General features: G+C 50.1%; 1 protein-coding gene across 1 annotated transcript; it reads right to left on the bottom strand.

Moving 5' to 3' along the window:
- Nucleotides 1-6,737: 6,737 nt before the first annotated feature.
- Nucleotides 6,738-9,133, bottom strand: LOC117876037 (sperm acrosome membrane-associated protein 3-like). The gene is made up of 4 exons (XM_034767750.1): nt 8,912-9,133; nt 8,039-8,197; nt 7,632-7,710; nt 6,738-6,813 (listed from the first exon to the last, which is right to left on the bottom strand). The coding sequence occupies exons 1-4, from the start codon at nt 9,048-9,050 to the stop codon at nt 6,738-6,740; spliced, it is 453 nt and encodes a 150-aa protein (XP_034623641.1). The 5' UTR covers nt 9,051-9,133.
- Nucleotides 9,134-14,377: the final 5,244 nt, after the last annotated feature.

Raw genomic sequence — 14,377 nt, 5'->3', positions numbered from 1 at the left:
ATAGAAAAGATGTGGACAAATTGGAGAGAGTCCAGTGGAGGACAACAAAAATGATTAGGGGGCTGGGGCACATGACTTATGAGGAGAGGCTGAGGGAACTGGGCTTATTGAGTCTGCAGAAGAGAAGAGTGAGGGGGGGATTTGATAGCAGCCTTCAACTATCTGAAGGTGGGGTTCCAAAGAGGATGGAGCTAGGCTGTTCTCAGTGGTGGCAGATGACAGAACAAGAAGCAATGGTCTCAAGTTACAGTGGGGGAGGTTGGATATTAGGAAAAATATTTCACTAGGGGGATGGTGAAGCACTGGAATGGGTTACCTAGGGAGGTGGTGGACTCTCCATCCTTAGAGGTTTTTAAGGCCCAGCTTGACAAAGGCCTGGCTGGGATGATTTAGTTGAGGTTGGTCCTGCTTTGAGCAGGGGGTTGGACTAGATGACCTCCTGAGGTCTCTTCCAACCCTAATCTTCTATGATTCTATGAAATGAGCCAGGGGATACATGTCTCAGCAAGGATAGACTGAGAACTCTATGGCCTTTCCAAGTGCTGTGAAGTTTGTGTTCGGAACAAAGGAAGTACCAGACACATGGCAAAAGGACTATAAAAGGCAGCTGCATCACGTCCATTTTGTCTTCAGTCCTGCTTCTTACCTCTGGAGTAACTTTTCTACAAACTGAAGCTCTGAACAAAGGACTGAATGACTCATCTGAGCTGTGGATGTATTCTAGAGGGACTTTCAAGACAGCAAATTCACCAATACTGCTAAGAACCTGACATATGGACTTTGAAGTCTTTGTATGTATGTGACTGCTTTACCATTTAACCACTCCCTTTTGCAGGTTGCCCTGACCTTGACATTTCCAGTGAAGGCTACCCTAGGCACACTGGGTCACAAGATGTACCAACAAACTTGGGAAAATGTGGCCACAACTAACAGATTCTGCTTCCTACATTGCTAAGTGGGCATGGAGATAAAACTCAATCAGAAACTGCAGCTGCTACATAATACCTGTCCTGCTTATCTGATTAATGTTGTGCTGTCAGCTGCTACTGCTACAGAATCATAGAATATTAGTGTTGGAAGAGACCTCAGGAGACCATCTAGTCCAATCCCCTGTTCAAAGCAGGATCAACACCACCAAGAAGAAATGAAAGACATGAAATCTTGCATCACTGGATTCGGGGCCATTTTCAAGCATGCAAACAAGTTGAAGGCTTTGTTTTACACAGTGCAAGAAGAATGCAGAGACAACTGCTGCTTACCTACCCCCGTTGTGCCACATCGGTGTATGAGCTTGTACTTCGCTGCCTGTCATGTAAATAATGTGTAGCCTGTGCTAATGCATCTCCTTGATAAGGGGTTCTCCACCTTTTTCTTTCTGAAGATCCCCTAAACATGCTATAAAAACTGCAGGGTCTCGGCAGAGGGGACTCGGGGCTCTGGGCCAGGAGGGGGCCTTAGGCATAGGCATAGTTTAACTTCTATATTTGGGAGGCAGAGGCTGGTGGGGCTCAGGCCATCTCCGCATGGCAGGGTCCAGGGAGGGTGCGCAACCTCCACCCCCTAACTCACCTGTCTGGGTCATGGTGGAGCAATGAAAAATTATAACTCTAGGGGCAGGGCTCAGCTCAAAAAGTTTGAAAATTGCTCAGGATGCATGCGGGAAGAGCTAGGGGCTGTGTGCAGTGAGACGTGTAGCTCAGGATGCAGGGAAAGGGGTAGATAGAGGCTATATGCGGGCAAAGGGTAGCTCAGGGTGCAGGCAGGGGGTAACTCAATGTGCAGGGAGTGATTAGCTATGGGCTGTGTGCGGGCAGGGGGGTAGCTCTTGGTGCAGGGAGGGGGTAGCTATGGGCTGTGTGCGGGCAGAGGGTAGCTCAGGGTGCAGGGAGGGGATAGCTAGGGGCTGTGTGCAGGCAGGGGGTAGCTACAGGTTGTATGTGAGTAGAGGGGTAGTTCAGGGTGCAGGGAGGGGATAGCTATGGGCTGTGTGCAGGCAGGGGGTAGTTCAGGGTGCAGGGAGGGGGTAGCTAGGGGCTGTGTGTGGGCAGGGGGTAGCTACGGGCTGTGTGCGGGCAGGGGTTTAGCTCAGGGTGCAGCGAGGGGTAGCTAGGGGCTGTATGCGGGCAAGGGGTAGCTCAGGGTGCAGAGAGTGCATAGCTAGGGGCTGTGTGCAGGCAGGGGGTAGCTCAGGGTGCAGGGAGGGGATAGCCATAGGCAGGAGGTATCTACAGGCTGTATGTGGGCAGAGGGGTAGCTCAGGGTGCAGGGAGCAGGAGCTAGGGGCTGTGTGTGGACAGGGGGTAGCTCAGGGTGCAGGGAGGGGATAGCTACGGACTGTGTGTGGGCAGAGGGGTAGCTCAGGCTGTGGGGAAGGGGAGCTAGGGGCTGGCTGCGGGCAGAGGGGTAGCTCAGGGCACAGGGAGAGGGGTAGCTTGGGAGGGACCCCCCCCCGTGATCACTGCTCCCCAAGAGCTCTGCAACCCCTGAGCCGGGTCCTCCTGCCTGGGCAGCTCTTACTGGCTGCATGACCAGTCAAAGGGGGCTGGGAGCTGAGGAGCAGGTGCAATCCCAGACAGCAGCAGAAGATGGGAGTGCTGCTCCTGCCTGCTACATGGCACCAGCCAGAGCAGCAGCTACCCTACAGTGCCCAGCTTTGACTTCCCACCTCCACAGGTGCTGGAACTAGGTGTTGAAGTGAATTCCATTATATACATGGTTTACAATTTGGTTCAATGGCTTTCAGCACCCCCACTATAGAAATTGTTCCAGCCCCCCTGCCCTCCTCCGACCTAGTCAGGGGGTAGGGCCTCAAGGGCTGGGGGAGAGGAGGAGGTAGAAGGGTGTGGAGCTGACCCCAGGACTGCTCAGCTCTGGGTAAGGCACTGCAGTTTGGAGGCTCAACACCTCCACTACTCCACCCATGAGCTCAGAGCTTCTGTCCCGCTGAGAGTCCCAGCTTTAGTCCCGCATGGGCTCAAGTTTCAGTCCCTCAGCTTCCAGCTTCAGCCCTGCAGGGGGTATGGGGGGCACCACAGACCACCCCCCCAGTTGAGAACCACTGTCTTAGATCATGCTGAGTTGGTTCTAAAGCAGAAACTCTGAAGAGACTGGCAAATAACTGAAATGACCGCCAGATTCTGCTCACCAAGGTCATTTCATTATGGAAAACTTAGAATCACTCTGTAACACACTGAAAATACTGGAGTTTTCTCCAACTACTGCCAACATGTTTGCCACTATCTGTATTTACTGGATCCTGACAACCAAAAGCTCAACTGAATTTAGCACAAAAGCTGCAGGAGGAACATACAGTGAGAACTCAGCTGGCAGGAAAGCAGGCAAGTAGACAGGCAAACATTTCAATGGAATCATCACATTCTGGTGGAATGTTCTGATTCCACTGAATCAGCATTTTCTGACAAAACTGTTTAGTCAGATAATTTCAGACCAGCTCCAGTCATGACAGAAGCACAGCATATTGAAACAGTTACAATTGTATAGGTTGTAATTTCTTAATTGTGTGTGTGTGATGTCATCTTTCAGGGTATCACCATTTAAAACTCCATCAAGTTGATCATTTGGCAGAGCTGAGAATACTGCTGGTGTTACATGGAAAGGTGTTAAGGGCTGTCATCACCTTTGGTTCGTGAGAAATTTCAGTAAAATTTGCTTTCAATCAGAATTGGAACAAAAGCAAATTGCAAAATACCTAACTTTCTTGTGAAACCCCAAAGTTTCAGCCAGCTCTAGTTGTGAACATGACCCTGGCAGGAAGCAAGAGGCAGAGCTTTCTTTTGGATGCAGTACTTGTTGGAGAGACAAGCCATGTCTACACTAAAGAGCTTACAGCAGCACAGCTGTACCAGGAGAGATCTGTCCTGTCAACATAATTAAACCACCTCCTTCAAACAGCAGTAGCTAGGGTGGCGAAAGGAGCACTCCCGCCACCATAGCACTGCCCATACCAGTGTTTCTGTCGGTGTAACACGTTGCTCAGGGGTTTGTTTTTTTCACACCCCTGAGCTACATAAGTTATACTGACAAAAGTGCTAGTGTAGACATGGCGTTTGATTTCTGAATCCTTAAACTGTTCCTTAAACTGCCTGCTGTTGTTTGTTTCTGCTCTGTTCATGGAGACAGGCCTGTGTGGCCAGTCTTTGTAAATGAACGGGATTGCACCAAGGAAATTATGACTCAAATAATCAGCTTCTTCACTCTTTAGACAGTCTTTTCAATACCCTCAGCCAAGGCCATGGGGCACGTTGAAGACAGGGACTGAGACTTTGAACTTGTTTAAATTCTATAGCAGGGGTTCTCAAACTTGGGATCGGGATCCCTCAGGTGGTCGTGAGGTTATTACATGGGGCGTCGCGAGCTGTCAGCCTCCACCCCAAACCCTGCTTTGCCGCCAGCATTTATAATGGTGTTAAATATATAAACAAGTGTTTTTAATTTATAAGGGGGGTTGCACTCAGAGGCTTGCTCAATAGTTTGAGAACCTATAGTTGTTCTATAGGGAGCTAGTGTAGGGAGTGCAGGACAGGGTTTAATGTGTTCATGGTAGCCTGTTTCTGAGGCGACACACTGAAGCATTTTGTACTAGTTGGAGTTTCCTAGGTGCTGAAGGCTTCAGGCCCAGTATATTGCCTGGTTGCTGCTTTGTAACATGCAGGAAAATAACCTGCTAGCAAAGAGATGTGGAGTTTCCCCATTCACCAGTGCTTAGTGCGGGAATCAGGGCTCCTGGGTTCTGTGCTGTCTGAATTATTTATACCAAAGCAGGAGGGGATTGCACTATTTGGCAGTGCTGCAGCTTCGCTGCTTATTTTTATTTAATCAAACCCCAGCCACAGGGCTGTGTGCAGTAATGTATCCAAGAGTGGTTTGTTCTGGCATTTTAACCACCTATCCAGGTTGTGCAGCACACTCTGAAGATGGGGAGCACTGTACATGTTCAGGATTGTCCCTTCAGCCTGTTCCCAGCTGGAGCCAGAGGAGTGTATAGGTCCCTGCTCCCATGCTGGTCACACAGGCAGTGGGGCTAGGATCCTGGGCACAGGGAAATCTGACCAGCATATGGGAGCCGCCAAACTGTGCCAGTTCTCACACCCCCACACAGCAAATGTGAAAAATCGGGATGGGGGTGGGGGGTAATAGGAGCCTATATAAGAAAAAGACCCAAAAATTGGGACTGTCTCTATAAAATCGGGACAAACCTAGGCTCCTCTGGCCTGCCCTCTGATCACCTCAAGTACCACTAGGCTTCTTCTCCCACACCCAGTTTCACCTCTGTCTGTTCTTCTATTGCCGTATGCATCTGTCTGTCTATCCCCATAAACACTTGGCTATATATTTATCTATCCCCATACACACCTTTCTCTCTCTCTCTCTCTCCATAGAGTCCGACAGATGAATTGACCTCAGTTTAGTGACTGACACTGGAATGTGTGTGGTCTTAGCTGGGGAATTTGAAAACATTTCCCACATAAGCCACTGGGGATTTATGCAAACACAATGAAGCAGACACATGGGCACAGTGGAGGATCAGGAAAGGCAAAGGGGCTCTTCACCATGCTAAACCAAGAAGTGTATTGTATTTTACAAAAACAACAAAGAGTCTGGTGGCACCTTAAAGACTAACAGATTTATCTTGCATCCGAAGAAGTGAGGTTTTTACTCACGAAAGCTTATGCCCAAATAAATCTGTTAGTCTTTAAGGTGCCACCAGACTCTTTGTTGTTTTTGTAGATACAGACTAAGGCTTGGTCTACACTACCCCCCCCAATTCGAACTAAGGTACGCAACTTCAGCTACGTGAATAACGTAGCTGAAGTCGAAGTACCTTAGTTCGAACTTACCTTGGTCCACACGCGGCAGGCAGGCTCCCCCGTCGACTCCGCGGTACTCCTCTCGCCGAGCTGGAGTACCGCAGTCGACGGCAAGCACTTCCGGGTTCGACTTATCGCGTCCAGACTAGACGCGATAAGTCGAACCCAGAACTTCGATTTCCAGCCGTCGAACTAGCTGGTAAGTGTAGCCAAGGCCTGACACAGCTACCCCCTGATACTTGTATTTTACAGTTCCTTGTGTGCAAAGGGGGATGAGCCTGCCCTCCCAGAGATGGCCAGGATGACTCCATCTTCCCCCAGGGTCTCATTGTGGATAGTAGCTGCTTCAGAGTTATTGTGACAAGGGAGCCAGAATAGATAGAAATAGGCTCCAAGGAGATGGATGAACAGAAATGGGAAGAGAATCAAGGATCCCTGACTTCCAGCCCTTCCCACAGTCAGGAATAGAACCCAGGCATCCTGACTCCCAGCCCCTCCCAGAGTTGGGAATGGAATCCAGGAACCCTGACACTCAGCTCTTTCCCCACCCCCACTCTTGTCACTAGAATCCCCACTCCCATCCCAGAGCGAGGGATAGAACCCAGGAGTCCTGACTCTCTCAGGCGCCCCTCCCCCCCCATCCTATTGTCTTCTCTAAATAAAATGTGTGACCCTTTTGTCATTAGACCGTCAGACAGCTTTATTCAGGAAAATCTGCTCCCAGTGCCTTAAGGTGCAATCTCACTAGGGGGACAACACTCCCCCACAGTTAATGACCCACTTTGGAGCTAGTTAAGAAGGAGAAGTAGGTGCTCACGGAGGATTTCAATGAGGTGCTAAATCTGCAGGAGACTGATGTGACTGCAGTATGCCCCATCTAGCAGGTCCAGGGCATCCCAAGGCACTCCTTCATCTACTTCCCACATTGCATCCTTCCACCCACTGTGAGAGCTCATGGCCCTCACAGTGTTTCCTCCAGGCCAGCCTGAGAAGGGTAAACAGAGAGAGCAAGGTCAGCGAGATCAACTGGCATTGAGAGCAGTGCTGCTGCATGGGGATGGGTCACCCAGTGCTGAGATGCAGCCGCCTCCGGGCGGGGCAGCTGGGTAACAGCAACAGAGACACTATGCAGGGCTCACTCACCAAGCACTGATATGCAGCTGCCTTTCGGGTGGGGCAGCCAGGTTACAACCACACAGTGAAAATGTAGGGGGATAGCTCACATGGTGCTGAGCAGTAGTTGCCTCCGGGGTGGAGAATTTGGGTAACAGCAGCACTGCACAAGGATTACTTGTCCAGCGCTGAGATGCAGCTGCCTATGGGCAGGGCAGCATGGTAACAGCCTTGTTGCTCTCAGGGCCCGCTCCAGACACCAGCTTAACAAGCAGGTGCTTGGGGCGGCCAAGGGAGAGGGGCATCACCTGCAGCAAGGAGCGAAGGACCTGCCACTGAACTGCCGCTGCCAATCGTGGCTTTTTTTTTTTTTTTTGCTCAGGGCGGCAGAAATGCTGGAGCCGGCCCTGGTTGCTTTGTCTTTTGTTGGGTTGTATAAAGAGTACTGAGCTACATTGTATGTTTTCTTTACACTGCATTGTTTTGTGGGATTGTCTGGTGTACTGCATTGTGTAGCACCTTGTTGCACTAAATACTGCCTTATAGCATTGTGTTTCATTGCATTTATTATGTTGCAATATGTGTTGTATTGTACAATTGCCAAGTTGTAGCAGTACATTGTGTTGCATATTTTGCCATGCACTGCTACAGTGGCACTCAACCCACACCCTTCCACCAGCTCCCCCTTACCAGGCCCCCATGCCCCTTGGCTGTTGCACAATCTGCATGGCACACACGATGTCATCGTTGATGTTACTGGTCAGCAAATCTGGGGGGGGCGAGGGAGGAGAAGAGAGTAAGGATAGGGCATATCCCTTGGTAGCGCAACACTGTAGCCAGGAAGCCCTGGTCCTCCTAGCAGGAGATGCCATCATTCAGCCAACCAACCCAGACCCCATTGTGCTGCCCTCTGCTGTCCACTGAAGGCAAGGGTGGCCTTCCATTCCAAAACGTCTCAGGCCTGATGCTGGTTCCCCGTGACTACCAGGAGGGATTGCCTCCTACAGGGAGGACCCCACCCTGCTCCCTACCACACAGGTCTCTAGCACTGTGCCATGGCCCAGGGGTCAGCACTGGGGCCGGAGAGGGTTACTCACCACTGCAGTGCATGTGACAAAGGTTCTGGGTGGAGCTCCTGTAGTCATCACACCACTGGCGGCTGTTGATCTGGAAGATGCCGTTGTCAGTGCTGCCATCAGCTTCATGGTCCACCGTGTCCGTGTTGAACCGGCTTTCGTGGAATGCCATGCACAGCCCTGGTGCAGGATTTAGTAACGCACAGAGCCCCGCGGGGAGGGTGGGGGTAGGAGGAGGGATATACACAGAGCCCCACGGGGAGGGATATGCACAGAGCACAATAGGGAGGGCGGGAGGAGGGATATACACAGAGCCCCACACAGCTCCATGGAGGGTGGGGAAGGAATCTGCACAGAGCCACATGGAGGGGTGGGGCTAGGGATACTCACGGAGCCCCACGGGGAGGTCGGGAGAAGGGATACGTACAGAGCCCCATGCAGGGGTGGGGCTGGAGGAGGGATACGCACAGAACCCCATGGGTAGGATGGGGGAGGGATACGCACTGATCCCCATGGGGAGTGCTACACGCAGAGCCCCATGGGTGATGGGGAGTAGGGTGACCAGATATCCCGATTTTATAGGGACAGTCCGAATATTTGGGGCTTTGTCTTATGTAGGTGTCTATTACCTACCACCCCATCCTGATTTTTCACACTTGCTGTCTGGTCACCCTAGGGGGCGGGATATGCACAGATCCCCATGCGGAGGGATATGCACAGAGCCCCATGGGTGTGTGGCTGGGGATGAATACACACAGAGTCCCACGGGGAGAGCGGGGGGAGAGAGATGCACAGAACCTCATGGGTGGGGCTGGGAGGATACACACAGAGCCCCAAAGGGAGGCAGAAGGGAATATATGTACAGACCCATGAGGAGGCCAGGGGATCACTCACAATCAGCCAGGCTGTAGCCTCGGAACCCATCCATCCCTGCCTGGTGCAGCACTTGGGCCAGCTCGCAGCGCCGGAAGATCTTCCCCATGTTCCCCACAAGGACACAGGCCAAGATGGACAGCAGCATGAGAGCTGCCATTCCTGCAGTGTGGCCGGAACTGGAGGCTGCACTCTAGGGGATGTCTGACCACAGCTGGGGCCCTAGGCCTGGCACAAGCTGCTTACACAAGGTGCACTGTGAAGGAGGCAGCGAGCAGTTGGGTTAGTGCCTGTCGTGGGACCTTACCCTCAGCAAGGCAACCACAGTATTAAGAGCATGGAGTCTGTCTGCCCGCTCTGCTGGGCAGCCCTCAGACTAGGGGCCATGGCTAGGCCGGCCAAGAGGGCTCAGGAGACTAGCACAGCACGGAAGCTGATGGCCCCGGGATCATGGAGTGTTGTCAGGGCTGCAGGGGTGCTGATGGCTGTCCTGCCCCCTTTGTGGGCTTAGTTGGAATAGGAACTGTGGGATTTGACCCCTGCCTGGATTCTTGGATCCCGTTCCAGATAGCTGCTCACCGGGCCTGTGGAGTGGAGAGTAGCAGAAAGTCCCTGAGTGCCAAAGTCAGGGCTGGTGTTCCAGAACCCCATGGGAGCTTGTGATGTCATGGCTTCGCTGCTTCTAGAACCTTCCCTGTCTGAGGCATGGGTCTGTTGTCACCCTTACTGTGATCTCGGAGTATGGTCTAGCCCCAGCTTTGGGGGTGGAGCGGAGGAGTGTTGGTCTACTGTGTTAAAGCCGATCAAGTATAGATACACCAAAAGTTCTAAGTTACAGTCTATCTTTCTCCTTGTGGTGACAGACAATTCATATCACTTCTAAGGTACAACAAACAGAAACAAAAACAACAGAAAAGGTCCTGGGAATTACAGTGGATGAGAAGCTGGATATGAGTCAACAGTGTGCCCTGGTTGCCAAGAAGGCTAACGGGATATTGGGCTGCATTAGTAGGAGTGTTACTAGCAGATTGAGGGAAGTGATTGTTCCCCTCTATTCGCACTGATGAGGCCACGTCCAGGGCCATCCTTACCCATAAGCAAAGTATGTAGCTGTGTAGGGCAAATTTCCTGGTGCCCTGCACAGCTGCACGCTGCTCCAGCCCCAGCCCCGCCTCTTCCCCATGGCCCCCACCCCTGCTCCGCCCCAACCCCGCCTCTGCTCTGGCCCAGCCTCACCCCCACTCCACCCCTTCCCCAAAGCCCCTGCCCTGCTCTTCCCCCCACCCCTGCTCCGCCCCTGCTCTGCCCCAGCCCCGCCCCCACTCCCCAGAGGACTGCAGCAGGGCCAGGCCTGTACTCACCGGCAGCAGGAAGTGCAGCAACCCAGACCCAGCCATGCCATCGGTGAGTGCTGGGGGGCGGTTACCCCCAACTCCCAAACCAGCCCCCCCCCCACGGAGGCTTGGGGCCCCACCACCCCCCATGGGAGGGGGCTGCGGAAGGCCCCAGAAAAGCTAGGGATGGCCCTGAACACATGTGGAGTATTGTGTCCAGTTTTGGTCCCCTCACTATAGAAGGGAGGTGGACAAATTGGAGAGAGTCCAGCTGAGGACAACGGAAATGATTAGGGGGTTGGGACACATGATTTATGAGGAGGGGCGGAGGGAACTGGGCTTATTTAGCTTGCAGAAGAGAAGAGTAAGAGGGGATTTGATAGCAGCCTTCAGCTACCTGAGGGGGGGTTACATAGAGGATGGAGCTCGGCTGTTCTCAGTGGTGGCAGATGACAGAACAAGAAGCAATGGTCTCAAGCTGAAGTCGGGGAGGTCTAAGTTGGATATTAGGAAAAACTTGGAATGCTCAACTTTGTGGTTCACACAGCAAGCTTATACCCTTCTCTGAGAATGTATTCATCTTTTGTATGGCAAGAAAGGGGATTAGAGATATTCAAATACCCTACTCCAGATTAGTGAGCCAGTGGGCAGCTTCGGAAGTGACTTGATGCAAATCTGATATGCCAGTAGCAAACAATCAAAGTGAGCACTGACAGTGATTGTGACTTTGATTGTTTGCTACTGGCATATCAGATTTGCATCAAGCCACTTCCGAAGCTGCCCACTGGCGCACTAATTTTCTGACTGGTGTCCACAGTCACATTCTATGTTGACGCTCATCTTCCAAAGGTGCATGAGATGACAGCACCTGCCATGCAATGTTCTAAAATGGTTCACTGGCTTCACCTTGTACATCAGTCATGATTTTAAAGATATTTCAGTTCTGGAGTAATCCAAGACCATCGTGTCTCTATTGCTGCAATAAGAGTCAGACAACTGACCATAACAAACCTCCAAATAATGAATGGCCAAAGCTCTCACTTCTGTCTTTTTCCCACCCTGCTGCATACCCTGGTGACCTTAATAGCCACCACTGACAATGGGGCTATAGTAGAAATAATGCAGCTGATGAGCAACTCATAGATTGGGCTTTGCTTGCAGATGTCCATCATCTTTTCAACCCGAACCAACTTCCATCACTCAGAGGAAACACTGAACAAATCCGGACCTTTCTGATGAACGACAATAGCAGTGTTCCTCTGCAAACTTTTGTCATGGATCCACACGATCAGTGCTGTGACCCAACTTTGGAACAGTCTCTAGGAGGAACCCATTCAGTGTGCCAAACCCCCAAAGGGTCTCACACTTCCCCCAGGGGAAACCACGCAGTTTCACTGCCTTCTTAGACCAGACCTCTGGGTCTGCAGCACTTGTGCTTCACTCTGTGAGCCCTGTTCAGCAAGTCCAACTGCGACAGACCCCTGATGAAGACTTACACATTTCAAGGATAAGGCACCTTGCCAAGCATTTGCAGTGACACTCGTACAGCCTTGTCAAAAGAGTCAGGTTTATTAGTCATCTGGAATACAGCACAGGCAACCCTTAGGTTAGCACATAGGAATGAAGGTTAAAGCATAGTCTACTCTGGTTAGTGCAAAGCCCAGCCAAGCTATAGTGAACCCCATCGTTCAAGCTCAGTCTCTCTGTCCATCTCACCTCCTTGGTCGGAATCCCTCCAGCAGCCAGCTCTTATCGCCTACCTCACACCTCTCCAGTCCTTTGTTCTCAAAATGGGGAGATGCAGCTCAGCCCTGCTGTTGAGAGGTGAGGAAGTCTATCTGTCTCTGGATCATTGATTGTTAGCTATCAGTGTCCAGGCAATTGAATTTGCCATTGTCTTCTCAGATGCTCCACTGATATGGGGATTGAGGCGCAGACAGCTAGGTGACACCCATATCTATGTCTCTTCACCACCCCTGAGAGGAAACATCACTTTTCCCCCACCTGAATAACAATGCCACACACAGAAGAAATTGAGACACACACAGGCATCATAACAATATTACTAAACATTCCCACTTCATCACAGCTTTACAAACAGCATTTGGAACCTTTCCTTGCAGCCAACACTGTCCCACTATTCTGCACAGTGCTTTGATGTTGGGAATTTCCACAAAGCAAGCTGGGTTGCATATATCACAGAAGTTGAAGATGGGATACAGCATATCAAACCAATCCCAGAAAATTATGACCACTTTGTTCACTTTCTAATCAAATTTGCCCTGAAACCTATTCCTCAGGACTATTGCAAAGTCTATACTCCTTGCTGGCAGCCATAGACAGAAGCACTCTTCAGAGAGTATGAAAAGAGTGGTGATCCGCACACAGCAAAACACTAATAGAGTCATTGAATTCTGCCTGCAGGGATGTTGTGACAGGGTGCTGACCAGGAACTGCTGAGCCAGCCCTCTGCACTCCAGCTCCAATTAAGGGAGGTGAATTGGAGCTGACTAGAGGAACCTGAGCCTGATTGGCAGAGGCGGAACAGCTACCCGTCTGGGGCTGTACACAGGCTCAGAGGAAGGAAGAAAGGGCAGAGAAGACAGGGAGTGGAAGGAGAGGGACAGCACTTCCCTCCTAGCTGCAAGAAAGAGAAGCCCCTGAGGCTGGAACCCCCAGTGATATGTGATGAGAGGGGGTGGGTTTGCACTGTGTAAATAAACTGCACTGGTGACTGCTGAGCCAGAAGGTCTCTGAGTGATTTTTGGAGCAGAGCAGAGCAGAGGCAGGACCAAGGGGGCCCTGCTACATCCTGTTACAGATGGAATGAGCCAGTGGTGGGTCTTGACTTCTCTCTTTCTAGCCACAAAACCTGGGCAGTCCTCTGTATACTTGGAGTTGCTGACTTGGTAAAATATGGTCAACTGAAAGCTATAGCACACCTTCTCTGTAACTTGTAGACCAAAACTGACAAGCTGGTCAAAAAGGTTCAGAGAGAACTTTTTCTAAAATGTGATTAACTCTGGCACACAATAGCAGGAGAGAGACGTTACATACATCAGTATGTAATTATGAGAGACTCTTGCCTAGTGACTTGAAGATTCTGTTTAAACTTCCAGTTTCCTATTCCCGGGGTAATAGAAATCCAACTTCAATTTATCTGGGGTTTCTTAGATAAGGTGTCTCTAACTGGGGTCTTTACTGTGAACAAACAGAGATGGCATAAACAAAGGCACATTACCCTTTTTTTATGTCCTTGCTAGGAGAATAGCATGATTTAAGGGCCAAACTGCTGTATGGTCATTAACAATATATTCAAGGCTTCTTACATAAGTGTTGACTCCATTTTTGAATCTTGTTACATTTTCAGCCTCAATGACTTCACGTGGCAGTGAATTCCACAGTTTAATTTCACATCTATAAAAAAGTATTAGCAATCCTAATTTTTTCAACTTCTTTTCACAGAAGAGTTTTCCCCAGGCCCTAGATCATTCTTGTTGCCCTTCTCTGAGCCCCCCTCTGGTTCTGTAATATCCTGTTTGAGATGGGGGTGACCGGTACTCCACACAATGTCCAGATGAGGCCACTCCACTGATAATATTCTTTGTCTTATTCATCATCCCATTCCTCATACAGCCTAATATCTTGTTTGCATTTCTGACTACAACTAGACCTTGGAAAGAAGTTTTCATCAAATTGTCTACATTAATGGTCCCTTTCTTGAGTTGATCCAGTTCATTTAGTACCTTGTATACAAATAGTTTAAATGTTTCCTTCTAATGTGCATTACTTTGCATTTTTAAACTTTGTATTTCATTTGTCATTGTGCTGCCCATTCATAGAGTCTAAGGCTTAGAAGGGCCTATTGTGATCATCCAGTTTAACCTTCTGCATAACACAAGCCATAGAACTTCCTTATAACAATTCCTAGAACAGATCTTTTAGAAAATATATCCAGTTAAAAATTGTCAATGATGGAGAATCCACCATGACCCTTGGCAAATTGTTCCAATGGTTAATTACTCTCACTGTTAAAATTTATGCCTTATTTCCAGCATGAATTTTTCTAGCTTCAACTTTCAGCCATTGACCTTTGTTAGACCTTTCTTGTTAGATTGAAGAGCCCATTATTAAATATTTCTTCCCCATGCAG

The sequence above is a fragment of the Trachemys scripta genome, chromosome 4, assembly GCF_013100865.1.
Source record: "Trachemys scripta elegans isolate TJP31775 chromosome 4, CAS_Tse_1.0, whole genome shotgun sequence".
NCBI lineage: Eukaryota > Metazoa > Chordata > Testudines > Emydidae > Trachemys > Trachemys scripta.
The sequence above is the reverse complement of the archived record's forward strand: the minus strand, read 5'-3'. Positions and strand labels throughout refer to the sequence as shown.

Coding starts and splice junctions, on each gene's coding strand:
- LOC117876037 (XM_034767750.1), bottom strand. CDS start 9,050: ATGGCAGCTCTCATGCTGCTGTCCATCTTGGCCTGTGTCCTTGTGGGG. Junction 7,711..8,038: donor TTGTCACATGCACTGCAGTG/GTGAGTAACCCT, acceptor CGCCCCCCCCAG/ATTTGCTGACCAGTAACATC. Junction 6,814..7,631: donor CCAAGGGGCATGGGGGCCTG/GTAAGGGGGAGC, acceptor TACCCTTCTCAG/GCTGGCCTGGAGGAAACACT.